Here is a 27,261-nt window from a genome sequence, read left to right as displayed (position 1 = left end):
GTATTCTAGATAGGCGGGTGCGGCAAGAAAATGTTATCCAATCACACTAACCAGAGATGAAAAAGAGGAGGGGCTTCTGCGCGTAATGTGGAAGTGGCGGTTGTTTCAGTATGGCGTCTGTTGCTGAGGGCGCAAACGGCAATGGATTTTACTGGATTCATGACAGTATCCTTACATTTTTTTCGTGTTTTTGTTCAGTGAGTCTGTTTAAATTAGTTATATTATTATGATATAGCAAGCATAAAATTCAACCGTGTAACGTGGTCTGTGTTTATGAGAGAAGGGAGGCTAATAGCTTATTAGCGGATTTTCATTGTCAGCTTAACCGAACTCTTTTTTTAATACATAAAGCTGCAGTTGTCGTGACAATACATTTTAACGTAATGTATTGAATTTAATTTATTTTATTATAAAGAAACGTAGACCGTAGTTAATTGTAAAAGTATATACTTATCCGAAATGTACTACAATACTGCTTCAGTAAAGTGCATGCACATACATTACAATTCCTCTCTGCAGTATCACACAAGGCTAACTAATTTTAGCTGGTAGATTGGAGTAATTCTGTATTATTCTCTTCAATATTTTTAGACCGTAGCTGAAAGACTTATGTTTATGGTAGGCATGTTGTTGCTGTTGAGTTTTCTTTAACTTGCATAGAGTCAGATGAAGAGCAGCCAATGGGTTTTGTTTCAGGTCAGACTTGGATTTATGACATTTTAAATGTTTTATATGTGATTCTTAAATCTGGCCCACAATATCCACTTTCCTGGATAGTTTAGCTCTAACCCTAATCAAACACACCTGAGCATGCTCTTCAGAATTGTTATAAAATCACAGGTAGGTGAGTTTTATCAGGGTTGCAGCTAAACTCAGCAGTGCATTGGCCCTCCAGGCAAGATTTAAGGAATGCTGTTTTAGACTGTTACTGTCAAATATTAAAATATCACGACTTGTTTATCATTCTGACAACTCATGTTTTGACATTTCAAAACTGTCACTCCCATCCTCTCTTAGGGATGAGCAAGAATGCCGGTCTGAAGGTTGGGTCTGCAAATAATACAGAGGGAAAGATAAAAAGAAGAGCTAGCAGCATGGATAAAAGTAGGAAAAAAACAGGATTGCATTCAGCAGTGCAAAGTGCTGAGATGATGATAGGTAAAGCTTTAGATCAGAAGGTGCCTTCTGTTATATCCAAATCCAAAATCACTACACCTGCACCAGAACCGGATCTGCCTTCTCTCACTTTATCTCAGGTAGGCATTATTTACAGTGTATGTGAGGTGAAGTAACACAGTTATCTGTGGGGATCGCAACTTGTCACCATTTGCCAATTATCATTGTTTTGAAATAAAAACAGCAGTGCAAGTGTGGCATGACACAGCTGAAGTAGAAACTGTATATACTCATGCTGAAATCCACATTTTAAAATTGATATAAAAAGAAACTTCCCCTCTTTGTTCTCTTTTAAAAAAAATATATATATATTTTTACACCCGATGAGTTTGCAATCTTGTGTCTAAGTAATTCTATAGATGTCTGGAAATAAAATATAAGGGTGTCTGTTCTGGACTGTAGCCTCTCTTCAGCGCTGCTCAAGCCAAAAGTAAGCCATCATTGAAGGATCTCTGCCCAGAGGACAAGCGTCGGATTGCCAAACTCATCGAGGAGCTGGCCAGGTAAAGCCCTCTCATTATAGTGATCTGATACTTTTTAGACTGAATGAATGATTACAGTAGCCCTCAAGCCAATGTGATTTTCCGTGCATAGTGATACAGCTATGTAACTGATCTGTTTTGCTTGTGTTTCTTTTCAGAGTTAGTGAGGAAAAAGAGGAGTCTGTACAGAAACTCAGGGATGAACAGGAGACTTTTGAGAAAAAAATCCAACAGCTAGAGCAACAAAACCAACTCATCATACAAGAGAGAGAAAGTATCCTTTTACAACAAGTAGGGAAGCGGTAAGAATGTTCTGGTTGAGTTTAAGTTTTAGGCTTTGCTTTCGTGAAAATTAAATGCTGTCATCAATCGCGCCAAATTAACACTGATTAGATTTTAATGGCGAACAATTTATAAATGCGGGAAATCTTCAGGGATCATATTTCGAGTTTTAAATTATTTGATTAATGCACTTCTGTTCAAAAGTCCTCTTGTGTTCACGATGACTACCTTTATTTGATTAAAAATACAGGAAAACAGTTATATTGTGAAACATTATTAGAATTTAAAATAGCTGTTTTATTCATTTGATAGCAAAGCTGAATTTTCACCAGCCATTACTTCAGTCACATAATCTTTCAGAAATTATTCTAATAATCTGATTGTTCGAGAAACATCTTTTAATATTATTAATGTTGAAAACATTTGTGCTGCTTAATTATTATTATTTTTTTTTGGCAGAAATTCTGAATAAAAAATGTGTTTAAAAGAATAGAACTTATCTTTTGTAACATAAATGTCTTTGCTGTCACTTTTGATCAGTTGAATGTGTCCTCACTGGATAAAAGTATTAATTCCTTTAAACAAAACGTACTGATACTTTTGAATGGCAAGGTAATTCACAGTGTGTTAACTCATATCAGTCTGAAAAAGCTGAAGGAGTGCTATTTAAATCAGACTGACAGGGGGCAGTGTTGTCTAAGCATTGAATCTGTGTTCAGTTTCTTAGTGACTGCTGTAGAAGCAATATAACCACAGGATGTCATTGAGACAATTTTGGAATTACATTTGAAGGGGTGAACGTTCCCTTTCTTTGGCATTATGTGCCACATTGGATGGCACTAATATTGAATCTTTTCATTGAAGATGAAATAGACTTTATTTGCAGCAGTGATTGTGTGTAATGTAACAGACAAGTGAACAAAGAGCATTCACACTGTGTTACGTTTAATATTTACTATTTTAGTTGCCAGTTTGTGAGCTCAGGGACCAGACCCGTCCTTGGTTTGGGCTGAACTGCTTTTAATTTTCGTTTGAAATTGAAAGAGCTGGCACCAATCACACGACCACTGGGAACGGCGTGGGTTTCTTCTCATGCCAACCTGTCATCCGGCTGGCACATCACAAACTTCGCACAGTTCGGATGCTCCCTTATTTTCCTTGCGGTTCTGCCAGCTTTGGTGATCTTGCTCTGGTCAAAAGACATGGCGAACCATCAATTTCAGCCAACACTGTGAAATACGAAGAGCAATCGCAGGCTGCTAAATTGCAGATTTGGCAGGCGAGCTCAGAAATTAGGCGAGCTCAACTCAATTAAATGCACTTTGGCTCCACGGCCTGGCATTTTCACTAAAATTCAAAACTCCATTAAAAAGTGATTGTAGTGCAAGACAAACTCCGTGAAAGCCCCCTGTGGAGACAGGATGGTCTCTAAAGGTATCAGACAGATGCTGGCCCACAGAGCTTTTCTTAAAGGTTAGGAGGGACACAAAAAGACAAACTGAGTTATGAGGGTCTGTGTAGAATAATTGCTTGCATCGTCTCCATCTCATCTGCCAGGATCGCGATTATCAAGAGGAAGTATCTCCGTAGGAGGGGGCAAAATTATAAGTTACATTCTGTGCGTAGGAAGAATTTAAAGCTTGTGCGCAGAATGAAAGTAGAATTTTTCAAGCCTGTCTTTGGCATTCTGCACCACGTCTCTGAGTGGTAGATTCTATTACAGTGAAGCTCGCAATCTTTGTTCTTCACAAGGAATTCACATCAAGACGCGTGGAAGACACAAAGGACAAGTTGAATGCATTCATCAATATCATTAATCTTATTGAAGTTTGCATGGTCGCTTTTCGGAACGCCGCGGATGGATCAGAGGAGCACAAGTCCTTTTGTAATAGTTTGTTTGACTAGTTCTGGTTCCGTGCATTTTGGCGGGATGAGCTTAGGTGGGGTTTGGACCCTCACAGAAATGCCACTTAACCACAAACCCACTGCGCGCATATTGTTTATGACCAATTAGTTTTGTAGACGCACTAATAATGGGAAGTAATAAACCACATGCTCACAGCAAATGAAGTCTCACGATATATAAATAATGAAATCATCAGTGGCTTGGTGAGTCACTTTCGCTGTTATTTAAATCGAAGCGTGCGGTCGGGTTGAACTGTCCTCCTATCGATTTGCATCTCAACCTACACACGCAGACCATCCTGAGAGGCCCCGTAAAATATTCTCCTCGGCGCAATTTTGTTCTACCTCGAGGTGGATTTCATTATTTTATTTCTGTGCCGGCTGACAGGGGAGTGAATCATGTTGACAGCGGCTGTCTGAAATATCGAATGCAAACTCTGATTTTGTGTATTTTTGGATGGGGGGTGGAGACGCACCATGCCTGCAGCTTTCTTTTCTCCTGATGTAGGCCCTCGGAATGAGCTCTGATTGGCCGGCAGCCAACAGAGGTGCCTGCGCTGCGGGAAGCGGGAGAGAATCTTATCAGTCCCGCTCCAGTCGCTCCAGATTACCAGGCGCTGAGCGTTCCTGCACGCCCTTCTGTTAATGTATTAATATGTGTGTTTACGCCCAGCCTGTCTATCGGAGTATCAGAAGCCTCTCGTCAGCTGCGAGGTAGATGCCTGTGTGCGATGCGCTCTATCTATGAGACGGGCTCTCCGTTCTCATTACAAATGAGAGGTCTATTTATGGTAGGAGTCCTTGTTGAACAGTTACTCATTTCTTACATGCTATTACACAGTGGTTTGACATCCAGCTGTCATGAAGGACAGTGTTTGTTGGCAGCTCAGGATTTGACATCCACTCGAATCATTTCATTTTAGACAGTCTGTGGTTTTGAATGAGCTACAATGATAAACCAGATGAATTTAGCTCTCCACCTACGGTACATCCTTAATTAGGACTTAACAGTAAGTTTAAGTCGTTGAACTTTTACATTTACATTTAGTAATTTTGCAGACGCTTCTATCCAAAGCAACTTATAAACAAGGACTATAGAAGCAGACAAACCAACAAAAGATTTTTGTAAATAATAATGGCTAAAAAATCCGCCGCTTGTATCAATTTGGGCAGGTCATTCCTCCTGTTGGGAACAGTTAAGGTAAAAATCTGTGAAAGTGATTTTGTACCTCTATAATCGGGTGCACATAAGTGGTCCTCCGCATGTGCGACCAAAATAAAAAATGTGTTATATAAATATGTTCTGACAGCGCATTTGCGTACCGACATGGTTGACAGCTGTTAATACACAATTACCATTTTAGATCATAAACTGTACTACATAAGTTTTATTTTCAACCTGAAAACATAAATCTGGGCTATGCCATGCCGTTTTCAAAGCACAATGCAAAACTGTGACATCCATCCACTGATGCTCTTTAATCAGCAGCGGTGCTAAATCCGGAAGCGCGGATACTTACTTGCCGGCAACCTGCCAAAATAAAAGCCTGCTGATTTTAAGTTTGAATATGATGAAAACACTTTTATTTATTTATTTTTAGACACTTTTATCCAAAGCGACTTAAAATTGGGGAATACATAAAGTGATTCTTTTTAAAGAGGCGAACAAAGAAAGTAATAGTAAATATTAGCATTTTATTTTTAACTTTACTATAAAGTAAATGTATTTGATTTAATACTAGGACTGCCTTTTATTTTTAATAATATTATCACACACTATTATTTAGTTTATTTACTATTATTTTATTTAAAAAAAAACTAAATAAAGTGCAATAACATTATAACTATTATTAATTAATTTTTTATAGTTATATTTAATGGGTCACGCTATAGACGGTTTCAACGGCATCAACATAAACAAACGTTAATGCGCGTGAGCGCTTTTGTGGACCTAACTTAACTTCCGGTAGACTCCAAATAGAATCAATAACAACAGCCAAGTCCCTCTAGAGTAGATATTTTTTGATAACAAACAAAATGTGTTTTCTGTGTGGATCAGGCGGACTTAATGAAAATGCTAATTCATTATTTGCCAGCAGGAGATGTTTTAAAGCATAGACATAAAGCGCGAGAAATAGAGGTTTCCCCAGTAACAGCTGTAAACAAAGCAGAGCTGGTACGCTCACACGCTGCTTTATCACGCATATAACATGCAAGTCTTCTTTCAGAAATACAGCGATATAAAAACACCCGTGCCTCGTTTTGATATTTAAACATAAATGTAAGGAATTATTATTATTAAACGTGCAGTACGTAACGTTACGTTACTCATGTTTATTTAACGAAGCCTTTTTGAAAATCGATCAGTTTTAAAATTGTGGCGAGTCTCCAAAAATAAATAAATGTATGGGAAACACATCCCGCAGCACAACCACCTGAGCCCAACTTCAGTCTACTCATAACCTTGGCTTTAACTGCGTTTGTAGATGGCACCGCAGCCAGACCGATATACACAACACAGACCGGAAGTTAACTTAGGTCCAGGCGCGTGCGCCCGATGAAACCGTCTATATGCAGTGTGAGGACCAAACCAAATCTCCATGTTCTGTTAAGAGAACCAGGCAGAAAAAATGATGTGCACCCCTGTCTATAATGCACCATTCACTTGTAGAATGCAAGCTTCTACATGGCTTGTCCGAAGTAGTGAATTCAGGTAAAATGGTGCAGAGCCAGTAGTGGTTTTGTAGGCAAACATCAAATTGATGAACAGAACAATGACCAATGGTCTGTGTTATGTACATTCCCATTTAAAAGTTTTGGCTTCTAAGATTTTTTTGTGTGTGTGTTGGCTGTATTTATTTAGTCAAAATGCATTAAAACAGTAGTGAAATATTCCACTTATAAACTGTATAGAAAAAAGAACAGTTTTTAATATTTATATTGTTTTGAGCCCAGAATCATGTTTATTCTGCTTCAATAACCAATATTAGGGTAAAACAAAAGCAGATGGAATTTGCAAATTTGATTCACCAGAGGCCTTTATATTGCATTTCTAATTACCATGTGAAACTTGTAATTGGGGGATATTAGAACCACTCACTCTCTTGGCTCTTAACTTAAGTTTTTATAGTCTGATGTCTTTAATACTTCAATAACTTTGAAACTGAACATTGACACAGAGTTAGTCATTCGTAGTAATTGTATGGTTAAATGTAATTACAGACTTGCTTCTTATTTAAATTGACAGCATTGAATCAGTCAATACTTTTTTTGTATTAAAAATTCCCATGTATGTGTGAATATTGAATGTAGTATGTAATTTAGCAAAATGTTACCAATTTAAGATGCAAGCTATAACATACAACAAAACAAACTGATGGGTTTGCATCATATTGGTTAGCAACTGTGAGGAGATTATTACACATAATCTATATTACTTAAAATATTGGACATCAGTGGCCTGGTTATTTCTTAAAACAAGAAGCCACTGTGATTATGCCACTTCATATTGACAACCTGCTTCTTCCATGGTAAAAATCAGTTTTTAATAATAAAAAAAGTAATTTTGTATTTGTGAAGTTCCATTTTCTTTGTGCAGCATTTTGGAGATTTTAATCCTAGCCTTTGTTTTAAGGTGAGATTTACCACGTTTATCTTATGGGTATTGGATTGAGAGGCTGTTGAGCAGAGGCTGGATTTAGTGCATATTGACATTGTAATAACAGAGATATGAGGACTATAAATAATCTCTGTAACATTCTAAATTTGAGTCAGTTTGATCTGTGTTGCCCCTCTTGAGTTCCTGGGCCTTGAGGTATTATGATGATCTCTGAGCGGTTGTGCTCTACAGCTAGGCTGATTATTAAGAAGAAAGAGCAAAAAAAAAAGTCGCTTTCCATTATTGCCTTCCACGTTGGAAAATGAGATCTACCGAATGGATTTCTGCAGAGCGTGTGAGTAAGCGAGCGTGCGTCATGCAGTCATTAGTCGACGCAGTCGCCGTGGCTGTGGTTCTGCTCCAGATCAGTTGAGTTCTGCCCAATGCTGCATGTGTGCCAGCTCTCTCTGTCTCACCGCCTGGCATCCTGCCCACCCCTGCCCAGCCAGATCCAGATGGAGGAGTGTGTAAAGCCCTCGTCCCAGAGAAACACTTCTATCTCTTCTCAGCAGTGCTGCTCTCTCTTCTCGTTTTCTTCTCTGTCTGTGCTCTTTTTCAGAAAGTCACAAACATGACTACAGGTATTGATGGCTGGGATTTAGCCAGAGAGACTCAAATGTCAGGATCAAGAGAAGAAGTTCAACCGGTCTCCTCATCTTTTTGATATAAGGACACTGGCAACCGAGCTCTAAGTGGAAGAACTTTTTAATGCCAGTTCTTTTTGTAGCTTTCCCTGTTACACCCTTACTTATCTAATTGAATTTTTATTTTATTTTAGGAAGTTTAGTTCTTGTCTTGTCCAGTTGTATTTGGTTTTTTGTTGTCTTGGTTTTCACCAAAGCTTTGGTTGCAATTCAGATTGTTCAGCATTTTTCTGGAAAAAAAGAAAAAGTTAAGATGATAAATTAATTGCATACAAATTAATGTGCCTGACCCTAAATGATAATCTGTATTTTAATTACAGTGGATTTGTACCATATTCACCAAAACTACATGATACCAATTCTGATGTTGTTTTAAACCTTCTCTGAAAAAAGTTATAAATGAATTGTCTAAATTTGCCTAGCTATCTGACTAGCTAGCTAACACTCCAAATTAGGGAAACCACCAACTTTCTCAGAATTATAACATACGGTTTTAAGTACTGTACAAATTACCATATATGTAATTTTTTTTAAGTCACCCAGTTTGTTTAATCACTCCGTTGACTCACAGACCACTCTTTTACGTTTTTGTTTTATTTTATATATATATAATTTTTTTTTTTTTTTTTTTTTTAAGCCTCCAGTCAACTCAGAGGCCACAGAATCTTTTCAACCATTGATATAGTCCAAGCAAGCATCTTGAAATATTATTGGTTTTGTCTCTTAAGTTTGATAACATCAGGTTTGGGTATTTCAAAAAAATATTTGAGTATTAAACTCGACATAAAGCTTGCTTTTTCTGTTACTGGTTACCTTTGGTAGATTCTTTCATTTTGTACTTTCTGTATAAAGGCTCCTGCCTACTCAGCACTGGGTTGGCAATACTACAGTGGGGGAAATGGATTACCATGTCTGGCCTGGGAGGGGAGAGAGTTTTAGTCTTAAGTGGGAAAAGCGGCAGAGTTATTCAGTACGTGTTGACCCTTGACCTGTGGCACAGGCCTGCAGCAGCAGTACCGAGAGTGTCAGGAACTGCTGGGACTCTATCAGCAATACCTCTCCCAACAGCAAGAAAAACTCAACAAGTCTATCACCCTGCTCAATCAGTCCTGCTCCCATAGCAAGGTGAGTACTAAAAGAGAATGTGCCTGTGTGTGGAAGAGAGCGATAGAGAAAAGCCAGAAATGGCTCAGACTGAACATGTTCGTGCACTGAATTTGTATCCTCTTATGCTGTTAAAATTTTGGCTGGTCAGTTATGGTTTTGTATAACCATAAGAGGCAGCAATGTATTTGTTTGCCCTACTAACTTAATATCCTGGCAGACCAACCACTTTATCAGGTGATATTTTTTTTTTGTCTTGAGATTTGAGTATTTGGTGAAATTAACTTTCAAAGCGTTACTAAATTAACTTATACGCACACATAAACTGTATATATGTGTAGTATTGACCTACATGTATAACAGTATTTTAACAGTAATTCCCTAAATTAGATTATGCTAATGTCGTTTTCCCAGCTACAGTTTTTTTTATTTTATTTTGTAGTTGTGTCCTGAAACATCAAATGACATTCATAACTCATTTTGCATCTTTAATATGACATTACGAAATTAAAAGAGAATATTTGGAAAAGAGTGTCGCATTTAAAAAAAAAAAAAAAAAAATGTTGCAGTTTAATTTTATCTATCGGAAGTTGTTTGGACATAGGCTGAATTCATTGCTCTGGCAGAACATTTTTTAAAAATATATTTTTAAAGAACTGTTCATACCAATTCTAAATTTTCAAGAAGAAAAATACAGAAATAAATTTATTAAGAAATTATAAGTGAATTGCATAAAAAAACGTGCCTGGCCTAAATCTGACTAAAAAAATCGTCTATCAATATTAAAACCACTCTTAGTTTAATATCCTATTCAAAGTTCATGCTTTTTGTTATATCCTTTATTTTTTGTTTATTAATCAGCCAATCAACCTACAGACTCTACAGATAACTACACACAAATCTGATATGCAAATCTTTCATGACAACCAGTGAGTAAGTGACCTATCCTGTGTGAACAGGGTAATGATCAGATATTCAACAAATAAAAAAGCCTAAATACTCAGCTCCCTTTATTGCTTAAAACTATCATAGATCTCTAGATTATTCATAATAATGGTTCGTTGCTCACAGCAGGCGATTCGAAGTCCCACAGTAATTGCCTTAAAATGTGTTGAAGGTGAATTTGTTACAAAAGCTCTAGCGGTGGTGCTTTTAAAAGGTTTGGATTTAGAGAAGCAGCCTCTTAGAGAGGGGTTTTGGCATGCTGACACTTTAGCATCTATAACTGTTAACCTGTCAGCACACTAAAACCCTCTCAGAGAAGTTCCATCTCCAAATTCATCCCTTTCAAAGCACTGTCGCTAAAAATATTAAAGCTAAAACAAAATAAGAAAACTCAGTGACACTAAAAAACTCATGTTGTTTTAGTTTAGACCGGGCACCCTGTGCACCCTCCATCTTAAGGAAAAGGGAAATGAGCTTGTCCTCTCTGAAACCTTGGCTGTGAGTAATGCATGTTTACATGCTCCGCAACCTCCTCTTGAATTAGTCAGTGGCCCATTTCTGTCCCCTGAGAGGCGGATGATTCTCCTTTGTCCTGAATGTTTATCTCTTTGGTGATTGACCTTGAGTTGTTGCGTTCTCTTGGGATGAGCCCAGTCTTTCTGACTCCCTTGAGTAAAACCTTAAACATTATTAAATGGTCAGAGGTGACGTGCGTACTTCTTGTACCTATGCCCTGTCCCACAGATTCCTAGTAGCGAGGGGGTGGCCAGGAGGTCTTGGGGTGAAAGAGGATCTGCTTTAGATGGATCTTACTTGGACCTCCCTTCATCAGGAAGCAAAACTGATAGACGTGGGTCAGTAGAGTGCACTCATTCGTTTTCAGCTGGACTGGTCAGTGCACCCTCCAGCAGAGACCAGAATGGTGAAATCCATGACAGGCACACCAATCACAATTCTGAAGCTGGACGTAGTGATCTCAGGGAAAGGGAACCCTCAGCCTGTGATGCCCTGAGGCTGCATGGTGCCTCTGAACCCAAGTGCTCTCATCAGTGCCACAGAATGGAAAATGATGGCATGTGCGGTGCTAATCAAACTGGAATAGCACCACTGTCTGGTCGGGAGAACTGGGAAGAGAAACGACAATGTTTGCTCCTGCAGAAGAAACAGCTGGAGATGGAGAGGGAGAGAATTCAAGCTCGATTGGCTCAACAGGAAGAGAAACTTTTGCTCCAGAACAAGCAACTCCGCCAGTCATACCTTCAGTACAGCAAGTAAGAGTCTGGCACAAACCATTTGTTTAAATATTATTATTAATTATTATTATTATTATTATTATTATTATAAAATTATCATTTTTAATGCATTGTTTGATTTAAGATAAAGAAAAGTTAATGCACCTATAAAGTATTTCAGTTCAATGCACTGTAATCATGAGGGATAAGTTCAACTACTTTTGAAAGTAATCAACATTATGCAGCCTACCTTGAAGTAAACATTGTTTTAATTTGTCACCTTTGAAGGCTTCAGCAAGCTACCACAACTGACTTTGAGAGACCTCTAAATGGAGACAGCAGTTTAAATGAGGGTCAACAATCCAGTTTTGTAATGGATCGGTGGACACACAGGTAAAGCTTGTTTTCAGAATTGCATTGAATGCAGAAAAGGGATGGAGAGATGAAAAAATAAAGTAATATTCAAATATACACTGATTTAAAATTTAGGATCTGTACGATTTGTTCTTTAAAGCTGGAATCCATAAATTATTTTTGGCTAAAAATGATCCAAAATCAGTGTTCAAATAGTCTTTCAAATAGCCGTTGGCTAAATGTCTGATGCATATGGGAAACAAAAGTGGAAACACTTCAGGAGTGTCAAAGTCGTCATCATGTTGATTAAATTATACAAGATTTCCGGGAGATGTGTGTGTCGCGTTCTTTAACGTTCCACCTGGAAACAAAAATGCTGTGGTGACAAACCCCCTCAAGAAAAAAAAGAAAGCTTTCGAGTTTACAGCTGTGACAACGAGAGCTTATCAGGATCAACTAAATGCTGGATATTCAAAAGTATGTCAAATATTTAAAGTTCACAGCATAGAATCTATAAAATACATCTGAGAGTTTTACTTTCCATGCCCTGAAACGTAACACTTAAGGAAACAAATTGGTTGTTTGACATGTCGGTCAAACGGCCTCATGGGCGGGCCTTGGCCAATGAAAGCTGCCGTAGATTCCAGACCTTCAGCCGTCAATCTGAAGGTCTGGCTATGTGAGTTCAAACCTATTGTCTTACTTTACCTCGATTCACAAAGTTTTCTAATTTGAGTGGTAAGAGTAGGTTTTTTTGAGGGAAATTCGAGCATAGCGCTGTTTGTAAACATAAAGAAGTTGTCCTGTCTAGTATGCTATATCGCACATAAGGATGCTGTAGGTGATGGATCGTTTATAGCAGGGATCCTCAAATCTGGCCCATGAGATCCACTTTCCTGCAGACTTTAGCTCTAACCCTAATCAAACACACCTGAGCAAGCTCATCAGTGTCTTTGGGATCATTAGAAAATCACAGGTAGGTGAGTCTGATCAGGGTTGGAGCTAAACTGTGCATTGGCCGTCCAGGGTAAGATTTGAGGATCCCTGGTTTATAGCCTTTTCTCACAGCAGCTGGAATAAATTGGCGAATTGTAATCCAGAAAGGTCGAAACGACAATCATCGGTGACTGGAGATTTGCCTTTAGTCAAAACCAAAATAATTTGTACTGAGAATATCAAGAAATATCGGCAGGGCTTTTGAAAGGTGGTGGAAACTCCGTGTTTTGAAGGGGTTTAAAACGGCATTTCAATAGTTCATTGTGTAATTAAGTAACTGTAGCACTTGTTCGCTTAAAGAAACTCCATAATTGTATCGACAATGTTTTTTTTCTCGTCTTGATATGTTCATTATGATAAAATATTTATTTCAAAGAGAACGAGTTGTAAGGAACTTTAATTTGCTTTTTGGGTTACAAGAACAATTTCTTAAAATGAAATTCAAGTGGTATGGCAATTAGAGATTAGACTGGACAGAAGTTGAAATCTACAGGTAACGCTAATACGCACTAAATACACACACTCACAAAATTCTAATGTTATTAAAGTCAACAATTTGAAAAGGTATAACAGTAATAATAATTGGCACTGTTTGATGTGATATTTAATCACAATTGATAGCGCAATTTATTGTAATGCTTTTTCCTCAAAACAGAAGTAGTAGTTGTTACTTCAATTGTTCAGATTATATTCTCCAGTGAAATCTCTTATTTGGGTCATACTTTCAAGATGTAGAATCTGTGAATACAAAGTGCAGTATCCACACTTGTGTGGTGACTGACAGCCACACATTAGATTCATCCATGCTGGAGCTGTGATGGTGCAGAACTCACGCAAGGAAGATTACGCCACAAACAGTTGCAATTGCAGGTTTTCTAAACCAAGATGGCAACAAGGAGGCAAAACATATAATCTGCAACTTTAATATTTTTATGCAGCAAGGGTGCCTTGATCAAAACTGACAGTAAATCCATTTATAATGTTACAGAATATGTTGAATTGAACTTTGTTCATGAACTTATCCTGAAAAAGAAGCACAATTTTCATAAAAAATCAAGGAAATTAATTGAAAATTAACCTGTTTCAACATCATGAAATGTTTCTTGAGAACCAAAATCAACATATTAAAATGATTTCTTAAGGATCACGTGACACTGCAGACTGGAGTAATAGCATCTAAAAAATCAGCGTTTCCATTACAGGAATAAATTATATTTCAAATTATATATATATAAAAAAGTTGTTTTAAATAGTGATTAATATTTCAGAATTTTACTGTATCAAATAAATATAGCCTTGGTGAGCAACTCCAAACTTTTAAACAGTAGTGTAGACCAATATCTTTGCTCTCTCTCTCTCTCTCTCTCAGAAGTGAAATAAAAGAAGAGTCACACACTTTGCCAGGAAATGTTCGACCTTCGTTAAGTAAAATACAGTCACAGCAACACACATCAAGTGTTGAACAGTCTGCATCCAAGATTTCACAAGGTACATGCACAAAAAATTATGCAGAATGTTATAACTTTCTGATTTTTACTTCACATTTTAATTGGAAATTTGCATTACATGCTTTCAAGCATCTATCTTTTTTCCCTGCAGATATCTCCATTAACAAGAAGGATATGGCCACCTCTCCTGTGGTTCCACAATGCTTCCGGACATCTGCTCTTCCCAAAATTACTCCTCTTGGCCTTCCTAGCACTCCAAAGTCTTCGAGGTGAGTTAAGGTGTCCCTCAGGGTTCTGTCTTTGGTCAACTCGTGTTTTGCCCTTGCTATGGATGGGCTACTTCATACACACATCTAATTCATCCTGTATAGTTCCCGCCCAGCCATCTAACACAATCATTGTATTTTTATATGCGTTCAATACATTGAAAATTAGTGTATTGTGCACTTTTTTTCATTTAAAAGTACTGCTATATGAACAAATGTGCAATAACATTTGGTTTGCAAACACTTTAAACAAATAAGGTGCTTGTTTTTGGCAGAGTGCGTTTGTTTGACTAGTGTGATCGCTCTGAGCCACACTCAGGCATGATTTGTTTAGCTGTCCCTGGCTCTGTTGGAAGAGGAGGGCCAGAGCCCCATCTACTGTATATATAGATCAGCTAGTGTGGGCAGTATCAGTCAAGATGTGTGCTGCATGATTGCATGAACATCTCTGAGCAGCAAGAGTGATAAATCTGTAAAGCAATATATTGTGAGAGAGGGCTGTGTGTTATTGCATCACAGATAACTTAAAATAATAAACCACAAAGTTAACAAAAACAAAAGAATAATAATGTGATTGTTGCTGGAGTCTTAGGCCCTCTCAAAATGCTCTTATTGGTTTAGATGTGTGATGACACTCATCCCAGGCCAGTACCGATAAACATCCCACCCCAACTGTGACTAGTGTTGTTACGGTACCAAAATTTCAGTATTCTGTACCAATATCAGTGAAAATCCACGGTTTTTGGTACCAGTTTCGTTACCAAAGCAAAACACAAAAACATGCTTATTAAAAAATGCCTTGCACTCTATTTGTGTTGCCATGTGCAAATTAATTCTCTGCCAGTAGGAGGTGCTTTCTCAGTTTCTCATGTAAAGTTCCCTTCAGAAATACAGTGATATAAAAACACCCGCACTGGGTTTTGACTTTGACACACGCAGTGCTTATGTCTATTCAGTGAAGTCAAAGCCTTTTGGAAAATCTATTTGTGGTGGTCAGTTTTGATGTTGTGGCAGGCCGCCACAAATAAATCAATGTATGGGAAACACAATGAAACTTACCTGATTGAACGCTTTCATTTGGTCTGGGTGTCTGTCTTTAAAGTGTTTTGTTACTTTGTTGTGTTTTCTCCTTTTGATGTCACCATCTCTCAGTGCTTTTATGAAAAGAGTGCATCTGTGCACTTTTTGGATCGAGCATAAAGAACCGGGTAAAAAAAAAAACTGGTACCGTAACAATTTCATTTTTTTTTTGTACCGTCTTGTTACTGAAGTAACAGGTCTTTTGGCAACACTACTTGTGACCCATGGTTAGTTTGCATGAATTTGCAATAAAATATTTGTCAGCATTAAGGAATTAATACCTTAACACGATAACCCGTTAACTTGCCCCAACCAGTGTTAAATGTTTTTAGTCAGTCTTTTGACTAAAACGCCATTTTAGTTTTAGTCATATTTTAATCATCTGAATTGCTTTTAGTTTTAGTCTAGTTTTTAATATCATAAGATTTTAGTAGACTAAATCTGCAGTAAATTTTGTCAGCTAAAATCTAATGGATTTAGTTACAGTCCATTTCTTAAGCATTTTTCTAAAATTTCCAAACACATTATACAGTATAGGTTTGATATTAAGGTTTAATCATGATAGACACCGATTTAACTGCGGTGACACACAACATGCCTTAAATAAAACCACTTCTCATAAAGAACAAGAACATGGTCTTCTTTTTACTGAAATACCAATGGTTATATAGGCTAATTATGCATTCTTTATAGCAACTTGTTTACCATATTCTTCGTTCTCTCAACCAGACATATTTTTCTATAAATAAATTTAGATTAATCTTTAGGGCTACTAAAGTTTTTCAGTTAAGAGCAGTGTGTGATTTTCAGTTTTTCTTTTGTTGCTTGATTAACATCAATGTGAGTCATTGATGTTAATCAAGCAACAAAAGAAAAACTGAAAATCACACACTGCTCTTAACTGAAAAACTTTAGTTACAATAGCAACTAAAAATGAGGCTGCTATCCCTTTAAAACCGATTGCATAGCTGCAATGGATGCAATGCACTGATACACGTTCTCCCTACTGCTTACATTCACTTAAGATTAAATAAACTGTTTACAAGAATACTCATCAAAATGGACAATTTAACAATTTTGTGTGTAATTCTCCGTTCATGCGACGTGAAAGAGTACTTGCACACTGTGAGATGCGCTTTCTGTGTGCAATAAACTTCAGTTTCTGTGCTCAGAAAACCGGACCAAATTAAGTTTTCTCTTGCGTCATCAGATTTATCAGTATGTCTCTTTTTCTGAAATTTTTGAACGTTTTATGCGATGTGCAGCAAGTGTTTGTTAGCTTATGTCCCACCGGTTCATGTACGCACCTAACATCCGAATGATGCAGCGGATTTGTTCTGAATGAATCTCTTCCCAAATCATCCCTCCCTATCATTTTCGTCTCGTTTTTATCCACTGACTAAAATGTCAGTATCGTCTCGTTGTCGACGGTGAAAAAATTGTTGTTGACAATTCATGACAAAAATTATTTGTCAACAAAATTAATGCTGGGCCAACCCTAGTTTTTACACACTCTTTCTATATTATTAGTTGAGCAAAACATTTAATTTTGCCACTTGACAGTTTGGTCACTCAACTACCACTTTCTGTAGAGAGGCTGCTGTTGCAATTTAAAGATGGGTGGGGTATGGTGCTTGAGAGAAGCCACTCTCAGGAAACTCAATGAAAAGAGCCATACCAGTAAATACAATTTAACAAGTTCAATTCAGCAAGGAGTGAAAAGAGGGAAATTACAGCAATTTTGGCTCAACAGCACAGCGGGGCCAACCCTGTGTATTAATTGTGTTCTTGGAGTCCTTGTCTCTGTGATAGAGCTTCTTAATGCATGAATGTGAAAAAGGAGGGGTGGAAGCAGTGATGTATGTGGGGAATAAGAATAAAACAAGGAAAAGGGGAGCAGACGTGAAGAAAGAGGGAAAAAAAAGAGGAAGCTGGTCTGGGCCGAACGCAGTGCGAGGCCTGTTTGATGAGTTAAATGAAGATTTTTGCCGGCCAGCGCTGAGGCTGACAGGAGCCAAGCTGAGTCCCATTAGCTGGCATAGCAGGGCCCAGCAGCAGGTGTAATTGAACAGAGTCTTCCAGCCTGGGCCGAGAATGCAGCGCCTCCCTCAGCTTAATGAGAAAGAGTGAGGCAGAGAATGAATCACTGACCGCTAGCGCGAGACACACTCTGGGATAGGGAAGGAAATTCATTACCGTTTTCTTTTAACGTAGAAAGGTAATTAATGTGACAGCATGTCTTTTCCCCCTCCCCCAACCCCCACAGCAAGAGCATGAGCATGTCTCGTTTAGCGTGCCATCTCTGAAAAATGCTGATTATTTGTAAGTCGTTTGTAAGGCCTATTTCATCTTTTTTTTTCTAGGAGAAAATGTACTGACTTCAGAAGTAATTGCCTTTTTTCTCCCTGTTATATGTTGTGGTGAATATTTTGCATTAATATGTTCTTTTTCGTCTCAGACGTTTCATTACCGAGCCAGAACTTTTACAGGGGCTGGGAAAATTAGGCTGCTTTGTGTGCAGCTATGATATTTGTGGGAGGCATACCAAGAGAATGTCAGAACTGACAGGGAATTGAATACTCGCCAGGCATGGCTCATCTATATGTGCCCCACCAAAATATTAATCCACAACATAGACCTTTATATAAACTGAAACAATAATCCTGTCAATCAACATTAGCGCACCACCCACAAGATAAAGCAAGGGCATCTCTGCCAAAATATTGTCCACATGTGTCACAATGCAAAGTTTACAAAATGTTACAAAATGTTCAGATTCTGGCCCAGAATCTGCCCCCATCTAAATTTATGGTCAGGAGCCGCTAATGATACTCGCATATGCATAATATTTATCGGGGAAGTTGAGAAGGGTCAAATGTGAACTAAGACCAGGGCAGAGATGTTTCTCTTAATGAACAGTCAAACTATTGAATTTCAAGAAGTCATTCCAGATTCACCTTTCACTGTGGCATCAAGCAGCTTTATCGTTAAAGATACGTGATAAAATAGCCACTGAATAGATTTTAGTTGCACATTTCTCTTAGGACTGTTAATTGATATGATTATAAGATTTATATTGAATGAATTAATGATTTGCCTAGGTTAAGAAATTGCACATCAATATTCAGAGTGTCTAAACTAGCTTAAATTGCTCAGATGGTAGGAAAATAATAAATAAAAAAGCTAATTAAAATAATTGATGAAAATGGAACGTTACATTGACAGCACCAATCTGTACATATGACATGCAATTTACATTTTGATTTAAAAGGACATATTTGGCTTGGTTGGTAAAGCATCATGGAAAACCTTCCTTTGCCCCACTAATACCAAAAATTGACTTTAATGAGATGACCACGTTTATGCCAACAAGCACCGTGGAAAGTATATGTGCAGAAGATAAATATTATATTGTTGCCCACTGGCCGGAAGGTACCTTTGCATTATTCAAAACCAAACCTGATTTGAGGAAATCAATGAAGCGTGTAATTTTATAGTTAATTTAAGAAGCCAGAGGTTGGATGCCAGCAGTCTTCTGAACAACCTCAGGTCTGGGCTAGGGTCTAATGGGTTGGATGCTGCATGGACAGTCTTGAAGAATGAATCAATAGACAAACACTTTATTACTAAGTTTGCTTAAAATAAAAAATATGCCCTGGGAAAAAAACTCAGGTTAATGAAAATGATTATGGATATCTCCTGTCTGCTATAGATCATAACATTTCACTCAATCTGAAATGGGTAGTTTTCTTTGATTGGCAGTATCCTTGGGGTGTTTGAACTCAAATGCTGATTCTTGCATGATAACGCACTTAAATTGGTCTCGTCTTTCAAATTCTGGGGTTTTTAAGCTCTTGCTAAAGCAAGTGCCATTATTTCTATCTTTAATAAATAGTTGTAAGCGAGGATTTGGAACATTAAAGGGTTCGTTCACCCAAAAATTAAAATTAAGCTGCGCTTTACTTACCCTTGTGGGATCTTAGCTGTATATATGACTGACTTCTTTTAGACGAATCCAGTTGGAATTATATAAAAAATTGTCTTTTGACCTTTCAAGCCATTTAATGCCACTCAATAGGTGTTGCATGCATCAGTCCAATAAAAGATCCATTAAAAAAGTGTCTCTCATGGCCCCGGGGGTTGAACAAAGGCCTCGTGTGGCGAATGATTTTCTAAGAAAAATATCCATATTCAAAACATAATAATTAGTTTAATCTAGCTTGCGCTCACAATTGTAATCGGAATCAGTTCCAGGCGGATGATGTACGAGTTTGGCTTTGCCCATGCGCCACTCTGAAACATAGCAGAGAGATCAAAACAAAACAATGGTCACTAATTAGAAGTACAAAATTGGGGTTTGCAAAGAAGAATGTCAGAGGATGTCGATATAAGCCAAGAGCAGAATGGTTTTCCTTTGCTAAGGTAAGGAAACTTTGCTTCCTTTGCTCCTGTTAACAAACGTTGGTTTTCAAGAGACTCACCGGTTTTCACAAGAACGCTGACCTCATACTTCATCAACCCGGAGCTGCTTCTGTATAAAACTGATGGTGCAAGCTACATTAAAGTGATTATTACATTTTGAATATGGATATTTTTCTTACAAAGATGCAAACCCTTTAAACTTCGACATGGTTGTCATCTCGCATCATTTGTGGAGTTGAATGAGTGAGGAGAGGTGTGTGTTATTACGTTTCACAGTGACCAGACTTTTGCCCCTTAAAGTTTTCATATGGTGGGTATATTAATAAAGAGATCAGAACGACTGTGGTGGGATCTTTTGACACTGTTCAGCATCCTCCTTAAACGCCATGGAAACCAGACAGCAATGCTTTGGCGACGGTTACAATATGCTGAAAACTTTTAGAAAATGATATCATTTAAAATAATATTTTTAAAAGATTTGTTTATTTAATAATTATATATAATTATATAAAAAGCCATATTGTCAATGTCATGATGGTGTGTTTTGCATGGCAAACTCCTCACATTTCCTTTAGAAATATACAAATCTTGTGTGAGTTGATCTTGCTCAAGAGTGGACTGTGAGTGTCACAAAAGGTCAATTATGCGATCAGACTGATAAAACTGCACAACCTCCGCAAGAGTCGTCAAAACAATACACTTATCAGACCACGTCCTTCTTTCAAATTACTTCAACCTCTTTAAATTAACCTGTGCAGACTTGGGCCATCTTTTGTAAACTCCTCTTCACTTTACAAGAGGGACTTTTTTTTTTTATTGTGTATCTCATTAAAATTTTCAGGGCTGATTTGATAGAGCTGAAGTGAGAAATGTCAGTGCTCCTGTTCTCATGGCCTGTGCCTTTCCTCAGCTTACTATTGATTTGGCAGAAAATTGACATGCAGTTTTGTCTGTATTTGCCGTTTTAGGATTTTTATATTACTGTTTGGGAAACAAATTTGTTTGGGCTCTCAGGCGTGACGGACATTTTTAATGAGAACAGTAAAATAACTGGAGTCTGGAAACTGATGAACTGTCTTTTGTTTGGAATTATTGAAGTAGAACCTGATTCTTTCTCTTTCACACACTCTCTGTATTTTACTCCTCCTCGCTCTCATTGATGCGAGTAGGAGGTTTTTTTATGCCCATGTTTGCCTAATGACTTAACCTGTAGAGATTCTACTATATTTTTTATACTTTTGTATGATTTCCAAAAAACTATCTCTCTCACACACACACACACACACACACACACACACACACACACACACACACATATATATACATACACAAACACACACACACACACACACACACACACAGAGTATTTATTCATCTGAAAAATAATATAATATTAATATTTTACTAGTTATATATATAATTTTTTTTTTTTTTTAATCTAATTTAGGAATACACCATTTTATTTTTCTGTTTAGTAATATGGCTACTTAAATACTGCCATTGTTTCGCTCACCTCTCCTTTTCTATTTCGGGAATCTTGAACTCTGTTCCCAACCCCTACTGATCTGTTGAGTGAACAGATAGTGTTTGGGATTAGCAAACCTCCTCTTAAGTGATATTAATGTCTCATGGTCATTCACCAGTGGACCTTGTGAAAAGCAATGAAAGCATTTGGGTAAATATGACTGCCAAAAACATTAGCATTCTCTCCGGCAATTTCCTCCTACCAACGCCCTTACATCCCCCTCCCCTGCCCAAACTACACCTACCCCTTCCCCTTGTTATAGATTGTGACCGGCGGTAAGAAATGCATTATTCATATCGGCAATGTCGTCCGTTGATGGATGGCTGTTTGAGAAGCCTGTCCGTTAAATAAATCAACAAATAAAAATGCTAATTCTCACATTTCAAGAGGGAGTCTTGCCAAAGTCCCACCCCATCAGCCATCCACACTCAGTGTAAGCTCTCCTTCTCTTTTCCTCTGATGCAAACGTGCAAAAGAATTGTAGGATGGCAATCGATTGTCATTTGCCAAAATCACATAATGAGATTCTCGGGTTGGACATTACTATCATTGTTAGAGGACTGGATGCAAATAAAACCTAGATTCAAGTTTCAGGCTTAAAAGCAAAAAGAACATAAAGCAGTTTGATCTACTATGATGCCATTAAATATCTGCAATAGTTTTTTTTTATCGCGAGTGAATATATGAAGTTGCATAATGACATTCAGTCAGCAAGTCTCTACTCAAACAGTCTTGTTAACGGTTCTGTAATCGCTAGCAAATAAAACATACCTGACAGATAAAAAGCAAATGCTGTTTGTGTCTGTTAGTTGTAAGTGCTAAATGTCTTGATTTTTCTCGAAATTGCACTTGATATGGAGTTGCTGCCTATGTAGGTTGGTCCAGATCTGTCCCTTGTGAAGAACCTTTCATAAGGTCAGTAGACAGCATGGCATCTCTCTAGGGTTTGGACCAGAGCTCTTGTTTCTGTCTGATGGCAGTGTGCAGAACAGCCAGTAAAGCATATGTAGTTTTTTTTTAATGGTGAATGGTTGCTGCCTCGAGTTCAGGGTCAGAACTGTAACCACGTTTAACGAACTGTCCCGGGTCCAGGTGGTCTGTCTAAGTACCAGCTTCTCGGAGGTCCTTGCAGTGTGTGAAGTGAGATCAACTGGTCTGTAGTCCTCAGGGAACTGGGGGTTTCCAAATATTTGGCAGCGGAACAATGCAGGATGTCTTCCAGAGCTAGGGCACCTTCATCAGTCCCAGCGTGAGGGAGAACAGGTGCTCGGGAACCCCACCGCGCTGGCTGTGTGAACATGTGTTCAACACTCTGGGGATCAATCCGTCAGCCTCAAAACTCATCTTTACCTGTGTAGAGATTCTCCAGTTCGCTCAGTCCTCACCTGGTCAACAGAAATAGACCATTGAAGGATGGGTGGTGTAGGCATAATTTTAGATTTTAAGAGATAGTTCACCTCAAAGTGAAGAGACTGTCATCATTTAATTCAAATCTGGAGGAAGAATGTTTTGCATTATGCTGCATTATTTCTCGCAATGAAAATTGTTTCGGTTGGCAAGCCTCAAAAATTACTATTTACCACATTTACTGTTGTTCGACAAATTTTTTAATTCCAGTTATTTTAATAGTAATTTAACGTGAGGGTGAAAGTTTTGTCTACGCAGATTTTCACAGTGGGTTCAGATTGGTTACGTGGATTTGCAGCAAACAAAAAAGCTTTTGGTATGTGACTTGTTTTTATCATTTCATCACTAATTTTGAAAATTAAATTTTTTTTGCAGGCAAAATTTCACAGAATAACTGCACCTTAAAAGTGGTCCATATATATTTGTTATATTCACTCAAATTGAAATATTTATTGAAAATGGTCGCTTTTCATGCATGTTAGTGTTGTTGTTTTGAGTCTGTTTTAAATGTCCTTTTTATTTTATTTTTTTTAGTCAACCAATACTTATTATTTCTGTGAGTTTCAGAGGATTTTTGTCTAGAATGCTTGTATTTTATTCATGCTGCTTAATGCTTAGTGCTAATCACAATTATTTTGCTCATATGTTTATTCACAGTTACCGTTCATGATTATTGTCATTAATCACATTTATCTATAAGCACAAATGAAAAGAAAGTCTGCTCCTATGATTAATTTATTTTGCCTCTAACTGTTGATAGTCACAGTTAAGCCGAGTTCAGACTGCACAATTTTCAAAGTAGTCGGGTCACTGCTGTGTTCACACTGCACGATAGATCGGAGACAGAATGTTTCACACTGCATGACTTTACAATAGGAAGAATCGCCGACAACCCTGTCTGGCAAGCAAACTATGTTTCAATAACAAACACACACGTGATGTGATATCACGCGTGCAAGATCGAAGTACTCACGTGAGACCATTATAAAAAAAATGGTAGTCCACAAGAAGCTTCCAATACAAATTGCCCGTGCGTTGATTTGCAGCGAAAACAAGAAAAAACAAAAGAAGAATATGAAGGAGGAAATGTTTGGGGAGATGCAAGGATATTGTGGTTTATAACTCCTCCCCGAACTCCCCGCTGCTCTGTATCTTGCTCTCTCATTGGCTGTTGGTCATCGCCGATGTAGTTTTCAGTCAGAACACTTTTCACACAGCATGATTTTGAATCGCCGACAGTTCCAGATATTTAGCATGCCAAATATCTCACGGGCATCAGCGACTCATCTGCGATTCTCTCAGATCACATCTTTTCTGATTTACACTGCGTGATTGTCACTCGTGTTAATGGGCACCGATTTGCCTTTGATTTTAGGCATTTGTCTGCGATTTCTCAAAACCTGTCGGCGAGCCAAAAACTGGGCTAAAATCATGCAGTATGAACTCGGCTTTAGACTAATTTAGTGTGCTGCCAATACCCAAACATCATTTTAAAGCACCATAGAGACTCTTCTCAACATAAGGTTAGCCAAAAAGTTAGGCAGCATTAATATTTTAATATTTCTTAACAAAATTCAAGATATTTTCTGGTTAAGGCAGTATCAAAAAGCATGACCAAAATGGAGAAGATGAGATTTATATTAGGGATGCATTGATCCGATACTCAGGATCAGTATCGGCTCTGATACTGACATTTTCTGCAGATCAGGTATCCGTCAGATGAGACTGATCCAAATCCGATATTGTGCGTTTACTACTATGTTATTGTTGAGCCCTATGAATGGCACAAAAACATTATAAAGCACCAAAACGTTTTCATGGACATATTTCAAGTGTTCAGAAGCTGTTCAATGTGAGATACAGATTAATATTTAAGTCATTAAATTCAAGCTCACCTGAACTCTTCTTTCCACTGTGGCTGTCTGTCATCCTCCATTAAGTAATCAAACTGCTGTTGCGTTCGGTTAGAGTCAAAGCGATGAAACTCTATTCGGACTGAATCATTTGAAACATTTTGCATCTCCAGTAAGCATTAATCCACAAAAATTCACTTTTTTCACTTTTTTTAATGTGGCTGACACCCTCTGAGTCGAAATAAACCAATATCTCAGAGTAATTCAAGAAAAAAACTTAAGATGAACACAAGCAGAACAGGATATGTATTGTACTAACTTTTCTATGTGGACTTAGAGGGCTACGCAGCCAATGTGACTCTGTTGTTTCAAGCTCATCATTCTGCACACGGGATGCGCATACGTGTTTTGTGTACTCTATTTTGGTGCCTTTAGTATTATAATACTTTTCTGTGCAGATTATTAATTATTAACAAAGATTATTAATAGCCTTTCTTATTCTGTCCTATCATATGTTGCTGACTTTATTACTGTGCTATAGATTTAAAAGAAATGTCTTTACAATACAAAGAGCAATGTGTAACATTTTACGAGATTTTAGATATCCTCACTTTTATTTATAAAATATTTCATTACATTTTATAAAATTGTGCAACCTTGATTTTTCTAGAATATCTTTTGCTGATGAACTATCCACTAACCTAGTTTATAATAGTATTTTTGTCATAGATTGTGATATATTTTTTCATTCAATTGAATTTCTTCTATATGTAGTACAGTAGATTGTTTTTAACACACAGAGTGACGGTCAGCTCAACACAGAAGTGTAGAAATTCTACATTGAATTAAACTGAGCTGGTATCGGATTGGATTGGTATCGGTAGATACTCAAAATTTTCGGTATCTGATCGGTTTTGAATAAATGGTTTTGTTGCAGCCTTAATTTATATATGCAAAGATTTCATTCAATACTGACATATAAATAGGTCGATCCTATTAAATAGCCATTTAATCCTTAACATTTAGATAAGCAAAAAGTTTACTCTACTCGAATCAATTGTGAATCGAGTCTTTCATTATGCGAGGAGTTGTTGTCTAATATTAATTGTTCCAAATCAATCACTTTTTAGGTTCCAGCTTAGAAAGGATGTTGTCCTAGAAGGCAGAGCTTTAGAACAGAGCTGTGTTTCCTGAGACATATGGAAGTTTGAAGTTCTGACAACCTTTAATTTCTCTTTACCTTTCTGTGGAAATATTTTCAGGTATAGCCAATGCTTTCATGATTTCAGACCTAAAAAGTGTCAGACACCTAGGAAATAGTGGATGGCATGTATCTCACCGTCCAGGATAATCACAGCTATCATGGCTGTGAAGCAAATACTGCTTTCATAGGTCTAAGGCACTCAGAGGATGACACCGTTTTTTGCCTCTTATAGGAGCTGAGATCCCTCAGACACACACACACACACACGCACATCTGTATGAATATCCACTCATGCCCTCTGCTGCGTGGATGCAAATCAATGCTGTTTAGAATGAGCAGTGAATTATGTTAGAAGCATCAGTGGAGCGTGCTTTAAGAATTCATGTTTTATATCTGAAATGTGTGCGTCTGTACTCGATGAATAATTTATTAAGCACCTCGGCTGAAGGGTTGAATCTTTATTAGCTTAATCTTTGTTTATTTATTCTTTTTACTTATTTATCTCCTCATTTGGCTTTCAGTTTTCCTTCCAAACTAGAAAAAAACGAGCTGACTTGTTCTTCATATGCACCCTAAGGCCACATGTTTCAAAGCCTGTGAACTGTCATCTATTCAGATGCAACAATGTTGTTTTTATGTATGGGAATCTGAGGATGTACAGCATTCCAAGTGCTATGTACATTTTCATGCTTTTATTTGTATCACATTTGTCCAGTGTTGATGTCTTTTTTTTTTTTTTTTCATTGTTAGGTTGGACGACTCTTTGATTGAGCTGTTGGACATTATCAGCCCTGTATCCAACCCAGAAAGGAACCGAATCAACCCCTCATCCCGGAGGAGTTTCGTCGCACCTCAGTCCTTTCAGAAGACTCTTCTCTCTCCTTTTGGCCCCAATCGGTCCTCTCTGCAAGACCTGGAGGAGAGTGAGATCTTAGAAGACATCTTTTTCATCTGTTGAAGGGTTATAATGGCCTCACAGATTGATTGTAGGAATAACTGAATTTGAATGATCATTGATTATTATTGTGCTCTTAATTCTGCCTTTTAAATCTCTTTTTAGTGTCTTGACATAATTATGGTCTTTTTTTGTGTGCTATTGACGTATTCAAGGTTTATTTTTGCCTTAATAAAATGTGTTGATTAATAAATGGTGGAGTTTATTCAGTCACAGATGGTTGGGCAGCAGCACCAGTAAAGTCCACAGGCTTTCCAAGGAACTAACTTGGCGACATGTTTAAAGAGCTTCTGAAGAACAGTTGCTGTGATCTGTAACGTGTA

The 27,261-nt window shown here is 37.6% G+C and overlaps 1 protein-coding gene across 3 annotated transcripts; it reads left to right on the top strand.

The window, feature by feature from the left end:
* Positions 1 to 42: 42 nt before the first annotated feature.
* kiaa1328 (KIAA1328 ortholog) lies at positions 43 to 27,131 on the top strand. 3 transcript variants are annotated; one of them, XM_052587927.1, is made up of 12 exons: positions 43 to 165; positions 661 to 696; positions 1,018 to 1,256; positions 1,579 to 1,679; positions 1,817 to 1,932; positions 9,148 to 9,272; positions 10,620 to 10,694; positions 10,941 to 11,467; positions 11,717 to 11,821; positions 14,148 to 14,266; positions 14,378 to 14,495; positions 26,734 to 27,131. In XM_052587927.1, exons 1-12 carry the CDS (start codon positions 111 to 113, stop codon positions 26,939 to 26,941), a joined length of 1,824 nt encoding a protein of 607 aa, XP_052443887.1. In that variant the 5' UTR covers positions 43 to 110; the 3' UTR covers positions 26,942 to 27,131. The 3 variants fall into 3 exon arrangements, with proteins under 3 accessions (XP_052443887.1, XP_052443888.1, XP_052443889.1); XM_052587928.1 differs by lacking the exon at positions 10,620 to 10,694; XM_052587929.1 differs by lacking the exon at positions 661 to 696 and having other exon boundaries at positions 72 to 197.
* Positions 27,132 to 27,261: the final 130 nt, after the last annotated feature.

Source organism: Carassius gibelio, chromosome B21 (genome assembly GCF_023724105.1).
Source record: "Carassius gibelio isolate Cgi1373 ecotype wild population from Czech Republic chromosome B21, carGib1.2-hapl.c, whole genome shotgun sequence".
Classification (NCBI taxonomy): Eukaryota; Metazoa; Chordata; class Actinopteri; order Cypriniformes; family Cyprinidae; genus Carassius; species Carassius gibelio.
This window is presented reverse-complemented; position numbering and strand designations above follow the sequence as displayed.